This window comes from Panthera pardus, unplaced genomic scaffold (genome assembly GCF_024362965.1).
Source record: "Panthera pardus isolate Hobbes unplaced genomic scaffold, ASM2436296v1 HiC_scaffold_27, whole genome shotgun sequence".
Taxonomy (NCBI): domain Eukaryota; kingdom Metazoa; phylum Chordata; class Mammalia; order Carnivora; family Felidae; genus Panthera; species Panthera pardus.
The window spans coordinates 68,994,124-69,014,068 of record NW_026526843.1 but is presented as its reverse complement, the minus strand read 5'-3'; the positions used below and the strand labels follow the sequence as shown (position 1 = coordinate 69,014,068).

General features: G+C 40.7%; 1 protein-coding gene across 1 annotated transcript in view; it reads left to right on the top strand.

Moving 5' to 3' along the window:
- The window catches only part of IGBP1 (immunoglobulin binding protein 1), a 39,439-nt gene extending 19,912 nt beyond the window's left edge, over positions 1 to 19,527 (top strand). The window contains exon 6 of the mRNA XM_053891519.1: positions 19,034 to 19,527. Within this exon, the coding sequence (XP_053747494.1) occupies positions 19,034 to 19,179 (146 nt within the window). The 3' untranslated portion in view covers positions 19,180 to 19,527. The remainder of the gene's footprint in view (positions 1 to 19,033) is intronic.
- Positions 19,528 to 19,945: the final 418 nt, after the last annotated feature.

Here is a 19,945-nt window from a genome sequence, read left to right as displayed (position 1 = left end):
TCTGTTATTGGTGAGTAATAACCAAAAATAAAGATTTTATTTTCATGCTCAAAAAAAGAAAAGAAAGGAAAGAACTCTCAGTGGAGAAGTGCGAACTATCCACAAATTCTGAAACTGAAAAATACAATATCTGAAGTTTACAAACATTGGATAAGCTTAATAGCAAATTGGCAGTGACAGAAGAAAGTGTCAGTGAATTTGACAATAGATTAATTCCAATTAGTCTGACAAACAACAAATTGGGGGGGAAAAAGGTGAACAGAGCCTCTGTGACCTGTGGAACAAGGTTAAAAGGTCCACAATATGTACAGTTGAAATACCATTAGGAAAGGAGTGAGACAGAGAAGGGGCCAGGAAAAAAAATTTTTGAAGAAATGATGGCTGAAATGTTCCCTAAATCAATGAAACACAAATTTACAGATTCAGAAATTGTATCAAGCCGCAAGCAAGTTAAATACAAAGAAAGACACACATAGGCACATCATTGTCAAACGGCTGAAAACCAAAGGAAAAGAGAAAACCTTGAAAGCATCCAGGGATAAAGTACACATTACATTTAGAAGAACAACAATGGGAGTTGTTTCTGACTTCCCATTAGAAAGCAGTGGGAGCCAGAGACAGTGGAGCAACATCTGTAAAGTTTTGGGGGAAGAGGAAGACATGTCACTCCAGAATTTTATACTCAGTGAAAATATACATCAATATGAAGGCATAATGCATTTTCAGATAAGGCTGAAGGAATTCTTCACCAGGAAACTGGCATTATGAAAAATTCTGAAGGAAGTTCTTTAGGCTAAAGAGAATGATACCAGATGGAAACTTGGATATTCAAGGAATAAGGTGAAGCAGAAATGGTAATTATGTGGGTAAATACAAAGGACTATCTCCCTCCCAACTTTTTGAAAGGGCTTTTTGAAAAAAGACTTCCTTAAGGCAAAAATTATAATAGCGTCCTGTGGGGATTATAATGTATGTAGATGGAATACATATGATGGCTATAGCAAAAAGAACAGAGTAAATGCGATCTTGTTTTGTGAGATTCTTCTGTTTTATGTGAAGTGGTACATATTATCTATTGCTGTGTAACAGGTTACTGCAAAATGTAGCAACTTAAAATAATAAACATTTATTGTCTCACATATTTTCTGAGGGTGAGGAATCCAGGATCAACTTTACTGGGTGACTTTGACTTAGGATCTCTTGAGGTTGCAGTCATGGTGTCAGCTGACACGTAAGCTATACAGTCTTGTATAGCTGGACTGAGGCGGGAGGATCTGCTTCCCACTCGTGGACTCATCATTCATGTGGCTATTGGCAGGAGGCCTCCCCTTGTGGGTCTCTCTCTGAGGTTGCTCACAGCTAAGAGCTTCCTTTCCCCAAAGCAAATGATCTGAGTGAGAATGACCAGGACAGAAGCCTGAGTATCTTATATAACCTAACATTGGAAGTGACATACCATGACTTCTGCCATATTCTGGGGGTCACAAAGTATGGGAGGGGACTACAGAAAAGCGTGAATACCAGAAGGCTGAGACAGATAGAGTCCATCTTTGAGGCTGTCTCTGACATGGTTCGGTATTAACTCCAAGTACACTGGGAAGTTAGGAAGGAATATTGTATTACCTAGAGCAGCCACTTAAAAAATAATGGATCAAGAGAATGAGAAGACAAGACACAGACTGGCAGAAAATATTTGCAAAAGACAAATCTGATAAAAGACTCTTCTCCAAAACATACAAAGAATTCTTAAAACTCAACAATAAGGAAACAAATACCCAATTAAAAAATAGGCAGAAGACCTGAATAGACATCTCACCAGAGAAGATCTACAGAGGACAAATAAGTATATGAAAAGAAGCTCAACATCATATGTCATTAGGGCATTGCAAATTAAAACAACAGTGATACCACTACACCCCTAGAAGAATGGCCAAAATCCAAAACACTGACAACACCAAAAGCTGACATGGGTATGGAACAACGGGGACTTATTCACTACTGATGAGGATGCCAAGTGGTACAGCCACCTGGGAAGACCATTTCTTACAAAACTTAAACATGCTCTTACCAGACAATCCAGCAATCCTGTTCCTTGGTATTTACCCAAATGAGTTGAAAATTTAGGTCTACATAAAACCCTGCACACAAGTGGTTATGGCAGCTTTATTCATAATTGCCAAACTTGGAAGCAACCAAGATGTCCTCAGTAGCTTGAAAGGATAAAGTGTAGTACATCCAGACAATAGAATAGTATTCATTGCTACAAAAAAAAATGAGCTTATCAAGCCGTAGAAAGACTTGGAAAAATCTTAAATAACATATTACTAAGTGAAAGAAGCTGGTCTGAAAAGGCTACATGCTAATCCAATTCCAACTATATGACTTTCTGGAAAAGGCAAAACTGGAGAGATAGTAAAAGGATCAGTGGTTGCCGGGAGTTAGAGGAGGAAGGATGAACAGGTGGAGCACAGAGGATTTTTAGGGCAGTGAAACTATTGCTTGTATACTAGTGAGTACATGTCATTGTATACATTTTTCCAAACCCACAGAAGGTACAACACCAAGAATGAACTCTAACATAAATTATGGACTTTGGATGATACTGATGTGTCTGTGTAGATTTGCTGATTGTAACAAGTATTTCACTCTGGTGCAAGATGCTGATAGTGGGGGAAGCTATGCCTCTGTGGGGGCAGGAAGTATATGGCAACACTGTGTGTTGTTTGTTTTTAAAAATAATGCAGATAGACAAAGCTATAAAGTCAGTGGAGAAATTAAAAGAGAAGAAAGCAAAAAAGAAAAAATAGAGAAACAAACAAGAAAAATAGATACAGTGAACAGAAAACCAATAGCAGAATAATAGATCCCATTCCAGTCATATCAGTAATTATTCTTACTTTAAGTGGAATAAACCTCCAAATTAGAAATCAGAAATTGATTTCAGATTCAGCCACATGCTGTCTACAAGAGATGCATTTGATTTTATTAAATGTTTATTTATTTTGAGAGAGCAAGAGTGAGCACATGTGGGGGAGGGGTAAAGAGAGAGGGAGAGAGAGAATCCCAAGCAGGCTCTGCACTGTCAGCACAGAGCCCGACACAGGGCTTGGTCTCACAGTTCGTGAGATCACAGATCATCAGATCATGACCTGAGCTGAAATCAAGAGTCAGACAATCAACCAACTGAGCCACCCTGGCACCTCAAGAGATGCATTTTAAATGTAAAGGCACAGATTGGTTAAAAGTGAAAAGATGAAAAAGAATATACCATACTGACAGTAAACATAAGAAAGCTGTAGTAGCTACAGTAAAGTCGGATAAAGTAGACTTCAAGACAAAAGGTGTTACTGGATGTAAACAAGAGCATTTCATACCAATAAAAGGGGAAATTTATCAGGAAGATCTAGCAGTAATAAACATCTTCATGTCTAATAACAGGCTTTAAATTACAAGAATTAAAAATTGTCAGACCAAAATGGAGAAATAGACAAATCTACACTCATAGTTGGAGATTTTAATACTTCTCTGTAACTAATTGAAAGAATTACTAGACAGAAAATCAGTAAGGATGTAGATGATCTGGACAACACTAGCAGCCACCTTAACCTGTTTTATATTTACAGAACAATAAATCCAACAATTGCAAAATACACCATTTTTCAAATGCACATGGTACATTCACCAAGAGAGATGATATTCTGGGCCATCAAATAAGTCTCAATATGTTTTAAGGATTGAAATCACACTAAATATGTTCTCTGACACAATGGAATTATCAATAACAATATACCTAGGAAGTCTTCAAATATTTTTAGACTATAGTTGTTTTTTTTCTTAATTTATATCCAAGTTAGCATATAGTGCAACAATGATTTCAGGAGTGGATTCCTTAATGCCCCTTGCCCATTTAGCCCATCCCCCCTCCCACAACTCCTTCAGCAACTCTCTGTTTCTTTATATTTAATATATATAAATTATAAAATATAAATCTATATTTAATGTGTATATATATCTTAAGGTCTTATATATATCTTATATATATTTGTATATATATAAACAAAAAGTAATGTTTTTATATTATTTTTGCTTCCCTTATGTTCATCTGTTTTGTATCTTAAATTCCTCATATGAGTGAAGTCATATATTTGTCTTTCTCTGACTAATTTCACTTAGTATAATACTCTCTAGTTCCATCCACGTAGTTGCAAATGGCAAGATTTCATTCTTTTTGATTGCTGAGTAGTATTCCATTATATTATATATACCACATCTTCTTTATCCATTCATCCATCGATGGACATTTGGGCTCTTTCCATATTTTGGCTATTGTCAATAGCGCTGCTATAAACATTGGGGTGCATGTGCCCCTTTGAATCCACACACCTGTATCCCTTGGATAAATACCTAGTAGTGCAATTGCTGGGTCGTAGGGTAGTTCTGTTTTTAATTTTTTGAGGAACCTCCATACTGTTTTCCAGAGTGGCTGCACCAATTTGCATTCCCAAGAATATAGGTTTTTTTTTTTTTAATGCTTATTTTATTTTTGAGAAAGTGAGCATGATGTGGGAGGGGCAGAGAGGGGGGACAGAGGATCCAAAGTGGGCTCTGTGCTGACAGCAGAGAGCCTGGTGTGGGGCTCAAACCCACAAACCGCAAGATCATGACCCGAGCCAAAGTCAGACACTTAACAGACTGAGCCACCCAGGCACCCTCCAAATATTTTTTTTAATATTTATTCATTTTTGAGAGAGAGACGGACAGCATGAGCAGGGGAGGGGCAGAGAGAGACAGGGAGACACAGAATCCAAAGTAGGTTCCAGGCTCTGAGCTGTCAGCACAGAGCCCAACACGGGGCTCAAACTCACAAACTGTGTGTGAGATCATGACCTGAGCTGAAGTTGGATGCTTAACCGACTGAGTCACCCTGGCGCCCCTCCAAATACTTTTTTGTAATTTTTTTTATGTTTATTTTTGAGAGAGAGAGAAACAGAGCATGAGTGGGGGAGAGGCAGAGAGAGAGGGAGACACAGAATCTGAAGCAGGCTCCAGGCTCTGAGCTGTCAGCACAGAGCCCAAAGTGGAGCTCGAACTCACAAACTGAGATCATGACCTGAGCCGAAGTCGGAAGCTCAGCTGACTGAGACCACCCAGGTGCCCCTACCCCTCCAAATATTTTTAAGTTAAAAAGCATGCTTCTACATAACTCATGGGTCAAAAAAGAAATCACAAAGAAAGTGAGAAAATACTTTTAACTGAGTAACAATGAAAATACATTACAATTTGTGGCATACGACTAAAGCAGTGCTGAGTGGGAAATGTAGAACTTTCAGTGCTTATGTTAGGAAAAAGAGAAAGATAAAATTAATCACTTATGGTTCTACATTAAGAAATTGGGAAAAACAAGAACAAAAGAAACCCAAAGTAATTTTTTTTTCAACGTTTTTTTATTTATTTTTGGGACAGAGAGAGACAGACAGAGCATGAATGGGGGAGGGGCAGAGAGAGGGAGACACAGAATCGGAAACGGGCTCCGGGCTCGAGCCATCAGCCCAGAGCCCGACGCGGGGCTCGAACTCACGGACCGCGAGATCGTGACCTGGCTGAAGTCGGACGCTTAACCGACTGCGCCACCCAGGCGCCCCAAGAAACCCAAAGTAAATAGAAGAAAAGAAAAAATAAAGACGTGGAGAATCTAGAGGTGGTGGTGGTGATGCACGAAGGTCGCCCGTATGTGTACCCTCATGGCCTGGCGGTTTTGCTCATAGGTACATACCTGAGAGTAATGAGACTGTATGTCCTCAAAAGGCTTGTGCAAGAATGTTCATAGCAGCATTATTTGTGATACCCCAAGCTGGATACTTCCCAAATGCCTTTACATAATAGAATGGATAAAGAAATTCTGGTGTGTTCACATAACAAACTATTGTTTAGCAAAAATTAAACTAACTCTAGTTTTTGAGGTATCAGTGGCAAATATAGCAGAATTTTGCAAATGTAATTATGAGTGAGACAAGCCGGACACAAAACAGGATATACTATAGGATTCCATTCATATAAAGTACACAGGCTGGTGAAACTTGTATATGCTGGTCAAAGGCCAGCATAATGTTTACCCTTAGTGGGGGATCATGAGTGGAATTGGACCTAAGGGGGACTTCTGTGGAGTTAGTGTTTGCATCTAATCTGAGTACCAATTACATGGATGTGTTCAGATGTGAAGATTTTTTGGGCAATGCTATGTTTGTGTCTATGTGTACATGTATGTTTCAATAATAACACACCAAAAAAACCTCATGAGCAACATTTTCAATAAACCAGGAGACAGCACATCCCCATGAACTTCACAAGAAAAACAGTAAGGGCAAGTCACTCATAACCACAAGATGAGCATGTGATTGGCATCTGTGTAGGAGAAATCAGGAAGCATTGACAGATCATCTGAAAGAGCTGACAAACAGCAGAATCCCCAAACAGCAAACAGGTACTCACTAAGCATGTGGCAGTCCAGTTTAAGGACAGCAGTTGAAATGGGAGGGGTTTTTCACTCCAACAAAAACTGGGTAAATACAAAGGACCAGAGGGTCCGAAAGATATGGAGAAGTCTAATCTTCCATGAACTCTTGAAAATGACCCAGCAGATCTTGCTTCCAAGACAAGGTCCCACACTAAGGAGAAATTGCTGACAGTAACATTGAAACTGAGTAGAACAGGGACCATAAAGAAGGAAAGAGAGGGGCACCTGGGTGGCTCAGTAGGTTAAGCGTCCAACTTCAGCTCAGGTCATGATCTCACGGATTCTGAGTTTGAGCCCCGTGTCGGGCTGTGCTGACAGCTCAGGGCCTGGAGCCTGCTTCAGATTCTGTGTGTGTGTGTGTGTGTGTGTGTGTGTGTGTGTGTGTGTCTGCCTGCCCTCCCCTCCCCCACTCACACTCTATCTCTCAAAAATAAACAAACATTAAAAAAATTTTTTAAAAAAGAAAGAGAAGGGTCAGATGAAAGTGGGAGAGAGGACTGGAGCCAAGAACTCCAATGAAGCAAGAGTCATCTTATCTCTTTAACGTACATACAAATAGCAGAAAGGGAGCCTCTGTGAAGTGAGAAAAGCTACCCTGAACCATACTTTCTGAAAGTTCAGGAAAGCTTATTACACGTAAGAATGAACAACAGATGGTGGTGATGGTTGCACAGCTCTGAATATCCTCAAACCACTGAACTGTACACTTTAAATGGCTGAGGTTTATGGTATGTGAAATCTATCTCAATAAAGCTGTAAAAAATTTGAACACAAAATTATCAAGGTCAGATCCCACACAAAATTATTATAAAGGTGGGGGGGGGAATCAAAAGCATTCCAGAAAGACACTCAAAAAAACAACAAATCTAAAATATATGCTGTTTTTAAAATTTTAATATATTTTTACCACTAAAAAATACATACTGTTTGAAAATTAGTTGGAAGGCATTAGGAAAACTGTATAAGACATAGGAGAACCATACAAATCAGGATTCATAAAACACAGAAATGCGGTGACAACTTGGGAGACGTAAGAATTATTTCAGAAGTAAAAGCTAGACCGGAAACAAGCAAGAATGGGTGAACAAACCAGAAAATGCCTTACTAAGGTAAAAAAATGTTTTACATAAAAAAGAAAGATAAACAGGACTGGGGGTGGGAGGAAAGTGGCCAGTGTTAAAGATAGCAGAGGAGACCTGGCTTATGGGTAATAGGATTATCTACAGAAGAAAACCAAAGCAAGGAGAAAGAATAAATGCCAAAAACTAATGTTAAGGAAGCTTTCCTGGTGGTAAAAAAAAAAAAAAAGATACAATTTGATAAAGCACACTGTGTACCTGAGACTGACAAGAAGACATGTTATAATAAAATTACTAGACTTTAGGGCGCCTGGGTGGCGCAGTCGGTTAAGCGTCCGACTTCAGCCAGGTCACGATCTCGCGGTCCGTGAGTTCGAGCCCCGCGTCGGGCTCTGGGCTGATGGCTCGGAGCCTGGAGCCTGTTTCTGATTCTGTGTCTCCCTCTCTCTCTGCCCCTCCCCCGTTCATGCTCTGTCTCTCTCTGTCCCAAAAAAATAAATAAATAAATAAATAAATAAATAAATAAAAAAAAAAAACGTTGAAAAAAAAAATTACTAGACTTTAAAGAAGAGGAAAAAATGCCTTAGACATTTCAGCAAAAATAGCCTGTGATTTTAAACTCTTGTGACACCAGCGCTTTTATGCCAGAATAAAATGGAGTAACATATATTTAACATGCTCAAGGGGAAGAATATGAGCCAAGGACACTATATCAGGTAAAACTGTTAGGTATAAAGGGTACAGACATTTATCAACATAGAGGAGCTCAGGAAATACTTACTGTTCCCAGGATCCCTTCCTAAGGAATTTACTAGAGAATGAGCTTCAGATAGCCAAAATGATGAGAAAGACCTTAACTAAGTACTGGTGGTGAGCACTAGTTACTTGTAGAACCAAGACTAAATAGGGGTTAACAGGGAGACAGTAGAGTATGTAATGTTTATATGTTCAGTGCTCAGATAATGTAGATACAGTACAACTATTTTTTTAAATGGAGAATTGGGGAAAGCATATGCAAAAAACAATGAACTGTTCTCAGCAATTACATTGGTGACAACGTTAGTGTTATTCTAAGACTGTGTGTGAAATAATGTAATTATGAGATAGTCTAATTCTATCATCTTCTGTCTTTGAAAAGTAAGACTTTTAGTGTGGAAGAACACAGATGAAATTCAAAATTTCCTTAAGTTAGAAATAAAGTACTGAATAGGAGCTCATGAGAAATTTTATTTATAAGTAAATACATGCATACAGCTTGTGGTCTTGAAATACCATTCCCATTAAAAGAAACCATGATGTCTTAGAGAAATAGCTAATTCCAAGTCTGGGGCAGGAAATGTACAAGATGAGCTGGAAACATCTTGTTAGAAAGATAGGGAAGAGGGGCGCCTGGGTGGCTCAGTCGGTTAAGTATCTGACTCTTGATTTCGGCTCCAGTTGCGATCTCACAGTTCGTTTGTGAGTTCAGGCTCTGTGCCGATGGTGGGGAGCCTGCTTGGGAATTTCTCTCTCTCCCTCTCTGCCTTTTCTCCCTACTGCCTCTAAATACATACACACACACATGCATACATACGTACATACGTACATACATCCTTAAAAAAAAGACAGGGAAGACATTTTTTTTTAATATATGAAATTTATTGTCAAATTGGTTTCCATACAACACCCAGTGCTCATCCCAAAAGGTGCCCTCCTCAATACCCATCACCCACCATCCCCTCCCTCCCACCCCCCATCAACCCTCAGTTTGTTCTCAGTTTTTAAGAGTCTCTTATGCTTTGGCTCTCTCCCACTCTAACCTCTTTTTTTTTTCCTTCCCCTCCCCCATGGGTTTCTGTTAAGTTTCTCAGGATCCACATAAGAGTGAAACCATATGCTATCTGTCTTTCTCTGTATGGCTTATTTCACTTAGCATCACACTCTCCATTTCCATCCACGTTGCTACAAAGGGCCATATTTCATTCTTTCTCATTGCCACGTAGTATTCCATTGTGTACATAAACCACAATTTCTTTATCCATTCATCAGTTGATGGACATTTAGGCTCTTTCCATAATTTGGCTATTGTTGGGAGTGCTGCTATAAACATTGGGGTACAAGTGCCCCTATGCATCAGTACTCCTGTATCCCTTGGGTAAATTCCTAGCAGTGCTATTGCTGGGTCATAGGGTAGGTCTATTTTTCATTTTCTGAGGAACCTCCACACTGCTTTCCAGAGCGGCTGCACCAATTTGAATTCCCACCAAGAGTGTAAGAGGGTTCCCGTTTCTCCACATCCTCTCCAGCATCTATAGTCTCCTGATTTGTTCATTTCGGCCACTCTGACTGGCATGAGGTGATATCTGAGTGTGGTTTTGATTTGTATTTCCCTGATAAGGAGCGACGTTGAGCATCTTTTCATGTGCCTGTTGGGCATCCGGATGTCTTCTTTAGAGAAGTGTCTATTCATGTTTTCTGCCCATTTCTTCACTGGGTTATTTGTTTTTCGGGTGTGGAGTTTGGTGAGCTCTTTACAGATTTTGGATACTAGCCCTTTGTCCGATATGTCATTTGCAAATATCTTTTCCCATTCTGTTGGTTGCCTTTTAGTTTTGTTGGTTGTTTCCTTTGCTGTGCAGAGCTTTTTATCTTCATAAGGTCCCAGTAATTCACTTTTGCTTTTAATTCCCTTGCCTTTGGGGATGTGTCAAGTAAGAGATTGCTATGGCTGAGGTCAGAGAGGTCTTTTCCTGCTTTCTCCTCTAAGGTTTTGATGGTTTCCTGTCTCACATTCAGGTCCTTTATCCATTTTGAGTTTATTTTTGTAAATGGTGTGAGAAAGTGGTCTAGTTTCAACCTTCTGCATGTTGCTGTCCAGTTCTCCCAGCACCATTTGTTAAAGAGACTGTCTTTTTTCCATTGGATGTTCTTTCCTGCTTTGTCAAAGATGAGTTGGCCATACGTTTGTGGGTCTAGTTCTGGGGTTTCTATTCTATTCCATTGGTCTGTGTGTCTGTTTTTGTGCCAATACCATGCTGTCTTGATGATGACAGGTTTGTAGTAGAGGCTAAAGTCTGGGATTGTGCTGCCTCCTGCTTTGGTCTTCTTCAAAATTACTTTGGCTATTCGGGGCCTTTTGTGGTTCCATATGAATTTTAGAATTGCTTGTTCTAGTTTCGAGAAGAATGCTGGTGCAATTTTGATTGGGATTGCATTGAATGTGTAGATAGCTTTGGGTAGTATTGACATTTTGACAATATTTATTCTTCCAATCCATGAGCAGGGAATGTCTTTCCATTTCTTTGTATCTTCTTCAATTACCTTCATAAGCTTTCTATAGTTTTCAGCATACAGATCTTTTACATCTTTGGTTAGATTTATTCCTAGGTATTTTATGCTTCTTGGTGCAATTGTGAATGGGATCAGTTTCTTTCTTTGTCTTTCTGTTGCTTCATTGTCAGTGTATAAGAATGCAACTGATTTCTGTACGTTGATTTTGTATCCTGCAACTTTGCTGAATTCATGTATGAGTTCTAGCAGACTTTTGGTGGAGTCTATCGGATTTTCCATGTATAATATCATGTCATCTGCAAAAAGCGAAAGCTTGACTTCATCTTTGCCAATTTTGATGCCTTTGATTTCCTTTTGTTGTCTGATTGCTGATGCTAGAACTTCCAGCACTATGTTCAACAACAGCGGTGAGAGTGGGCATCCCTGTCGTGTTCCTGATCTCAGGGAAAAAGCTCTCAGTTTTTCCCCATTGAGGATGATGTTACCTGTGGGCTTTTCATAAATGGCTTTTATGATCTTTAAGTATGTTCCTTCTATCCCGACTTTCTCAAGGGTTTTTATTAAGAAAGGGTGCTGGATTTTGTCAAAGGCCTTTTCTGCATTGATTGACAGGATCATATGGTTCTTCTCTTTTTTTTTGTTAATGTGATGTATCACGTTGATTGATTTGTGAATGTTGAACCAGCCCTGCATCCCAGGAATGAATCCCACTTGATCATGGTGAATAATTCTTTTTATATGCCGTTGAATTCTATTTGCTAGTATCTTATTGAGAATTTTTGCATCCATATTCATCAGGGATGTTGGCCTGTAGTTCTCTTTTTTTACTGGGTCTCTGTCAGGTTTAGGAATCAAAGTCATACTGGCTTCATAGAATGAGTCTGGAAGTTTTCCTTCCCTTTCTATTTCTTGGAATAGCTTGAGAAGGATAGGTATTTCTCTGCTTTAAACATCTGGTAGAACTCCCCTGGGAAGCCATCTGGTCCTGGACTCTTAGTTGTTGGGAGATTTTTGATAACCGATTCAATTTCTTCGCTGGTTATGGGTCTGTTCAAGCTTTCTATTTCCTCCTGATTGAGTTTTGGAAGAGTGTGGGTGTTTAGGAATTTGTCCATTTCTTCCAGGTTGTCCAGTTTGTTGGCATATAATTTTCCATAGTATTCCCTGATAATTGCTTGTGTCTCTGAGGGATTGGTTGTAATAATTCCATTTTCATTCATGATTTTATCTATTTGGGTCATCTCCCTTTTCTTTTTGAGAAGCCTGGCTAGAGGTTTGTCAATTTTGTTTATTTTTTCAAAAAACCAACTCTTGGTTTCGTTGATCTGCTCTACAGTTTTTTTAGATTCTATACTGTTTATTTCTGCTCTGATCTTTATTATTTCTCTTCTTCTGCTGGGTTTCGGCTGCCTTTGCTGTTCTTCTATTTCCTTTAGGTGTGCTGTTAGATTTTGTATTTGGGATTTTTCTTGTTTCTTGAGATAGGCCTGGATTGCAATGTATTTTCCTCTCAGGACTGCCTTCGCTGCGTCCCAAAGCGTTTGGATTGTTGTCTTTTCATTTTCGTTTGTTTCCATATATTTTTTAATTTCTTCTCTAATTGCCTGGTTGACCCAGTCATTCGTTAGTAGGGTGTTCTTTAACCTCCATGCTTTTGGAAGTTTTCCAGACTTTTTCCTGTGGTTGATTTCAAGCTTCATAGCATTGTGGTCTGAAAGTATGCATGGTATGATTTCAATTCTTATAAACTTATGAAGGGCTGTTTTGTGACCCAGTATATGATCTATCTTGGAGAATGTTCCATGTGCACTCGAGAAGAAAGTATATTCTGTTTCTTTGGGATGCAGCGTTCTAAATAGATCTGTCAAGTCCATCTGATCCAATGTATCATTCAGGGCCCTTGTTTCTTTCTTGACTGTGTGTCTAGATGATCTATCCATTTCTGTAAGTGGGGTGTTAAAGTCCCCTGCAATTACCACATTCTTATCAATAAGGTTGCTTATGTTTATGAGTAATTGTTTTATATATTTGGGGGCTCCGGTATTCGGCGCATAGACATGTATAATTGTTAGCTCTTCCTGATGGATAGACCCTGTGATTATTATATAATGCCCTTCTTCATCTCTTGTTACAGCCTTTAATTTAAAGTCTAGTTTGTCTGATATAAGTATGGCTACTCCAGCTTTCTTTTGGCTTCCAGTAGCATGATAAATAGTTCTCCATCCCCTCACTCTCAATCTAAGGGTGTCCTCAGATCTAAAATGAGTCTCTTGTAGACAGCAAATAGATGGGTCTTGGTTTTTTATCCATTCTGATACCCTATGTCTTTTGGTTGGCGCATTTAATCCATTTACATTCAGTGTTATTATAGAAAGATACGGGTTTAGAGTCATTGTGATGTCTGTATGTTTTATGCTTGTAGTGATGTCTCTGGTACTTTGTCTCACAGGATCCCCCTTAGGATCTCTTGTAGGGCTGGTTTAGTGGTGACGAATTCCTTCAGTTTTTGTTTGTTTGGGAAGACCTTTATCTCTCCTTCTATTCTAAATGACAGACTTGCTGGATAAAGGATTCTCGGCTGCATATTTTTTCTGTTTAGCACACTGAAGATCTCGTGCCAATCCTTTCTGGCCTGCCAAGTTTCAAAAGAGAGATCAGTCACGGGTCTTATAGGCCTCCCTTTATATGTGAGGGCACACTTACTCCTTGCTGCTTTCAGAATTTTCTCTTTATCCTTGTATTTTGCCAGTTTCACTATGATATGTTGTGCAGAAGATCGATTCAAGTTACGTCTGAAGGGAGTTCTCTGTGCCTCTTGGATTTCAATGCCTTTTTCCTTCCCCAGTTCAGGGAAGTTCTCAGCTATAATTTCTTCAAGTAACCCTTCAGCACCTTTCCCTCTCTCTTCCTCCTCTGGGATACCAATTATGCGTATATTATTTCTTTTCAGTGTATCACTTAGTTCTCTAATTTTCCCCTCATACTCCTGGATTTTTTTATCTCTCTTTCTCTCAGCTTCCTCTTTTTCCATAACTTTATCTTCTAATTCACCTATTCTCTCCTCTGCCTCTTCAATCCGAGCTGTCGTCGTTTCCATTTTGTTTTGGATTTCGTTTAAAGCGTTTTTCAGCTCCTCCTGACTGTTCCTTAGTCCCTTGATCTCTGTAGCAAGAGATTCTCTGCTGTCCTCTATACTGTTTTCAAGCCCAGCGATTAATTTTATGACTATTATTCTAAATTCACTTTCTGTTATATTATTTAAATCCTTTTTGATCAGTTCATTAGCTGTTGTTATTTCCTGGAGATTCTTCTGAGGGGAATTCTTCTGTTTGGTGATTTTGGATAGTCCCTGGAGTGGTGAGGACCTGCAGGGCACTTCCCCTGTGCTGTGGTGTATAACTGGAGTTGGTGGGCGGGGCCGCAGTCCGACCTGATATCTGCCCCCAGCCCACCGCTGGGGCCACAGTAAGACTGGTGTGTGCCTTCTCTTCCCCTCTCCTAGGGGCAGGATTCACTCTGGGGTGGCGTGGCCCGTCTGGGATACTTGCACACTGCCAGGCTTGTGGTGCTGGGGATCTGGCGTATTAGCTGGGGTGGGTAGGCAAGGTGCACGGGGGCAGGAGGGGCAGGCTTAGCTCGCTTCTCCTTAGGTGATCCACTTCAGGAGGGGCCCTGTGGCAGCGGGAGGGAGTCAGATCCGCTGCCAGAGGTTTGGCTCTGAAGAAGCACAGAGTTGGGTGTTTGCGCAGAGCGAGCAAGTTCCCTGGCAGGAACTGGTTCCCTTTGGGATTTTGGCGGGGGGATGGGCGGGGGAGATGGCGCTGGCGAGCGCCTTTGTTCCTCACCAAACTGAGCTCTGTCTTCCGGGGGCTCAGCAGCTCTCCCTCCCTTTGTCCTCCAGCCTTCCCGCTTTCTGAGCAGAGCTGTTAACTTATGACCTCCCAGACGCTAAGTCACGCTTGCTGTCGGAACACAGTCCATCCGGCCCCTCCGCTTTTGCCAGCCAGACTCAGGGGCTCTGCTTGGCCGGCGAGCCGCCCCTCCACCCCGGCTCCCTCCTGCCAGTCTGTGGAGCGTGCACCGCCTCGCCGCCCTTCCTACCCTCCTCCGTGGGCCTCTCCTCTGCGCTTGGCTCCGGAGACTCTGTTCTGCTAATCCTCTGGCGGTTTTCTGGGTTATTTAGGCAGGTGTAGGTGGAATCTAAGTGATCAGCAGGACGCGCAGTGAGCCCAGCGTCCTCCTACGCCGCCATCTTCCCTCCGAGTCCAGGGAAGACATTTTGAAAGACAACTAGGCTCCTATCAAAAGGACTCAGAAGCCAATTTGAAAGTTTCCACTAGCCAGAGACAGTTTGGCTTCAAAAAGGGTAATTGTCAGTAGCAACAAGCATATCCAGGGCACAAATTTGGATTTCTAATATCATTCTCTAATTTTAAAAAATCGGAGCCCGGGCGCTTGGGTGGCTCAGTCGGTTAGGCGTCCGACTTTGGCTCACGTCCCAAGGTCAGTGAGTTCGAGCCCCGCGTTGGGCTCTGTGCTGACAGCTCAGAGCCTGGAGCCTGTTTCAGATTCTGTGTCTCCCTCTCTCTCTGCCCCTCCCCTGTTCATGCTCTGTCTCTCTCTGTCTCAAAAATAAATAAATGTTAAAAAAAAGTTTAAAAAACCAGAGCCCATTAGAGAAATGGCTGCTTCTAGGCTGAGGCAGAGAATAAACAAGATGACCCCGAAGAATCTTTTAGTACTAGAAAATGAAGGACTCAAAAAACAAAACAATTTAAGTATGTTAATGGACACAAGGGCCGGCTGAAAGAACTCTTGCTGGCTAAAACTGGAAGAATTTGAGCGGGAAAATAACAGTATTGGGTTACAAAAAATATATATAAATATGCATAAGTCTATAACAATAGAAATAAATGATGACATAAATAAATGGAGAAGAGACAGGAAAGTGCTACATAATTTGTGTATATACTCCTGTCTCAAAGACATGGAGCACAACTCCCTCTCCCCTTTAAGTGTGGGCTGTTTAGTGACTTCCAAAGACTACAGAGTGGAAGGGGACGGAGAGACTTCACAGTTAGGAACCTTACAAATGCTGTCTTATTCAGATGATCCAGGTTAATTAATATCAACAGTGAGAAGGCATGTTGATGGTTGTGTAGCCTAGATTTGATGTGATGAGAAGGGCGCTTCAGCCTTTATGATATTCTCTTCCAAAACCCATAACCCCTGTCTAATTAGGAGAAAAACATCAGGTACCCCTAAATTGAGGGACATTCTGCAAAATATCTGATCTGCACTCACCAAAACTGCTCAGGTCCTCAAAAACAAGGAATATCTGAGAAATTGTCACAGCCAAGATGAGACTAAAGAGACAGAGGACTAAATGTAATGTGGCGCTCTGGATGGGATCCTGGGGCAATAAAAGGACACTAGATAAAACCTCAGGGAAAAAGTAGTGTAAGATGCTAGTCATAGGGGAAATTGGGTACAGATATATAGGAATTCCATACTATCTTCTAAATTTTTCTGTAAATATAAAACTATTCTATTAAAAGCTTATTTACTTATTTTGTAAGAAATCATTGCAGTGGGTTAAAACCCTTCAAATATGTTGGGGCACCTGGGTGGCTCAGTCGGTTAAGCATTCAACTCTTGATCTCAGCTCAGGTCATGATCTAGGGTCGTGAGTTCAGACCCCACATTGGGCTCCACACTGGGCATGAAGCCTACTTAAAATTATATATATATATATATATATATATATATATATATATATATATATATATATTTAAATCCATGAGTCATAATTATATTTTAAAGTAGAAATTGTTCAATTTCAGAAGATGATAAGGAACCAATTGATTACCTTCACAAGTGGTAAACAAAGTGAAAGAAGCATTTACATTGTCTTTTTTTCTTGAGTAACTAAATAGTAGGAGATGAGGGGAAGCCTATCTTCATAAAAGCATTCTAGTTAATAAAAAAGAAATGTTAAAATGAGGAGTATCAACTTTTTGAAACCTCCAGAAAGTCAGCGAGTCCAGGCATCAAGTGTCAATTGCTAACATCACCACACATGAGATATAGATGTTATGCGCCACCTGATGAGGGAATACAGCACCAGCTGGAGTCATGTGGAAGGGCTCAACCCTGAGTCAGATCAAGCCTCTGTATCCACTTGCCAATGTGCAGAAATACAGAAGACCCTGTTGTACTGCAGCACAAGTACACAGCAAAATCCAGATTTGGGGAAACTATACAGGTCGGATGCCCCAGTTTCTTCAATAGATAACTTGTAAGGAAAGAAAAGGGTGGAATTGGTGCCTGTAGATTAAGAAGATCACAAAACATTTTTATTTCTTTGCATATTTTTTTAATGTTTTTATTTTTTATTCTTAAAGAGTGTGAGTGGGAGAGGAGCAGAGAGAGAGGGAGACACAAAATCCAAAGCAGGCTCCAGGCTCTGAGCTGTCAACACAGAACCTGACGAGGGGCTTGAACTCACGAGCTGTGAGATCATGACCCAAGCCAAAGTTGGATGCTTAACTAACTGAGCCACCCAGGTGCCCCGATCTGAAAACATGTTTAAATGAGCAAAACTAACCTTTAAAACATTACGCTTAAGCGAAAGAAGGCAGACACAAACACCGTATAGTGTTTGATTCCATTTATGCGAAATTTCCAAAATAGGCACATCTATAGAGACAGAAAGTAGATTGCTGGTGGCCAGGGGCTATGGGGAGGGAAGGAAAGGGAATCAACAGAACGTGGGCACAAGGGATCTTTTTGAGGTAAAGGAAATCATTTCTCGCTGATAGTTTCACAACTCTGTACAAAAGATCATTGACCACAAAAATGTACAAGTGGACAACTCTGGTGTCTAGGGATGCACACTTGGGTAGTAAAGCTTTAATAAACACCAGGAAGTTATTACTATAAAAGTTGGTTTAGTGGTTACCTTTTGGGAGGAGAAAGGGGGCATTCCTATTTGGAAGATGCTCCTGAAGAAGCTTTTGGGATAAGTACAGAAGCTCTATTTCTTTTCTTTTTTTAATGTTTTTATTTTTGAGAGAGAGAGAGCATGAGCAGGGGAGGGGCAGAAAGAGAGGGAGACAGAATCTGAAGTAGGCTCCAGGCTCTGAGCTGTCAGCACAGAGCCCAGTGTGGGGCTTGAACTCACGAAGTGTGAGATCATGACCTGAGCCGAAGTCGGATGCTTAATCGACTGAGCCACCCAGGTGCCCCCAGAAGCTCTATTTCTTGGCCCAAGTGGAGGCTACAAAGGTATAGCCTCCCTATAAAAACTTAAAGTTATACATATTTTTGTGTGATTTCCAGTATCTTTTATTTTACAATAAAAAGTGTTTAAAAAAAACATAGATCAGATTGGAAGAGATTAGATTCCCATGTATTTCATTTGTTATCATAGTAATGAGCATCTTTCTCGTGGGCAAAGTCAGGGTAGCCAAGAAACGCTCCTTTACCTCACAAAGAGAAAACACAATGCAAAAGAGGGACGTAGCAGTTGGTTTAATTTCTTTTGGGTGTGCCTTTTGGATTTCAGACCCTGTTCCAAACAAGTGTCAAATAGCACAGATACTCTTTTCTGGTAGGTTCAACTGCCCTGTGATTTACAATATCTCACACACACACACACACACACACACACACAGAACTGTAGAACCGTAATAAACTGGATGGAGGAGAAAAAGTCACCTGCAGTCCCTCCTTCCAGACATACCATAAATCAGTACATCATAAATATTTTTTACTTTAGTGTTTTTGGCTTGCTGGGGTTCTGTTGGGCAGTTGGTGTTTTTGGAGTGTGTGTGTGTGTGTGTGTGTGTGTGTGTGTGTGTGTGTGTAAGGGGTGGTGTTTGGCCTTTTCAGCAAGAATTATTTCCCAATATAGAACTGATTTTGAGAATTCAACTGTTACGTTTTTGCCTTCTTGTGAAAACCACTCAGCGCATCATTTCTTATCTATCATTTAACATGTCACTGATTAAGTAATAGAAGTATCCTCTGAGACTCTGCTGGCCCCGGGGTAGGCAGCTAGGTACTAGTCCTTGTTCTCATTTTGGGCAGCTGTGTTCAGAGTAGAGCTGAGACTCCTGACATTCCCTCAGTTCCTCACCCCTGCTTTCCCATTTTTCCACTCTGGCAGAGCTCAAAAGAACTGCTCAGGAACATGAAGATCAGGAACAAAAGGAGGAAGAAGATGATGAACACACACTCCACAGAGCTCGGGAGTGGGATGACTGGAAGGACACCCATCCCAGAGGGTATGGCAACCGACAGAACATGGGTTAGTCTTCCCACAACAAGACAGGACTACAGGGGCTCACACCTTCTGCAACAAGGAAAGCCGTGCTGTCTTCCTCTCCCTGGACTCCTGCTTCAGCTGTGTTCAATGAAGGAAAAGATGCTTAATCTTGCTTTGCGTTCAATAAAGTGTCAGCCAATTTAAGTATGTATTTGTACTTTAGGTGATGAGCCAGCAATCTTGTTTTGGCATTATCATCCTCATCATGGTGTATTTCCAATTTCTTAAGTAGAAAGACAAAAGTACTGAGAAATTGCTCTGTATAATCAATGGCTGTATGAATTATCTTTAAAAAAATAATAAAGTCCCTTCTATTACAGGAGCCTGTGCAGAAATTGAGGTATCAGTTTTTTGTTGTTGTTGTTGTTTTTTTTTTGAGGGGGAGAGAGTCAACTGTGGGTCCCCGGGCTTTTGAAGGGGATCCTGATCATCTTTGACGTGGGCAGTGACTTTCCCAGCATCAAAACCACCTAGATGAGCTGGCACTTGCTTTCTCCTTCCTACCGTAGCACTGTGAAATAACCCAACATGGCTTGACAAGGGGCAGGTGTGAAAGCTGGGAATTTCCCTGCCTGAGACACAGCACTGTGTTCAGGAATTATTAGAGCTGTAAATGAATGGACCATAACAGTCCTATCTACCTAGTCTTCCTTGCCTTGACTGATAGAAATGAGGGAAGCAGATAAGGTGCTGTGAGAGTCATCCTTGTGTACACGGCTGGGGCTGGGGCCTTTACTCTCCTGGAACTATTTG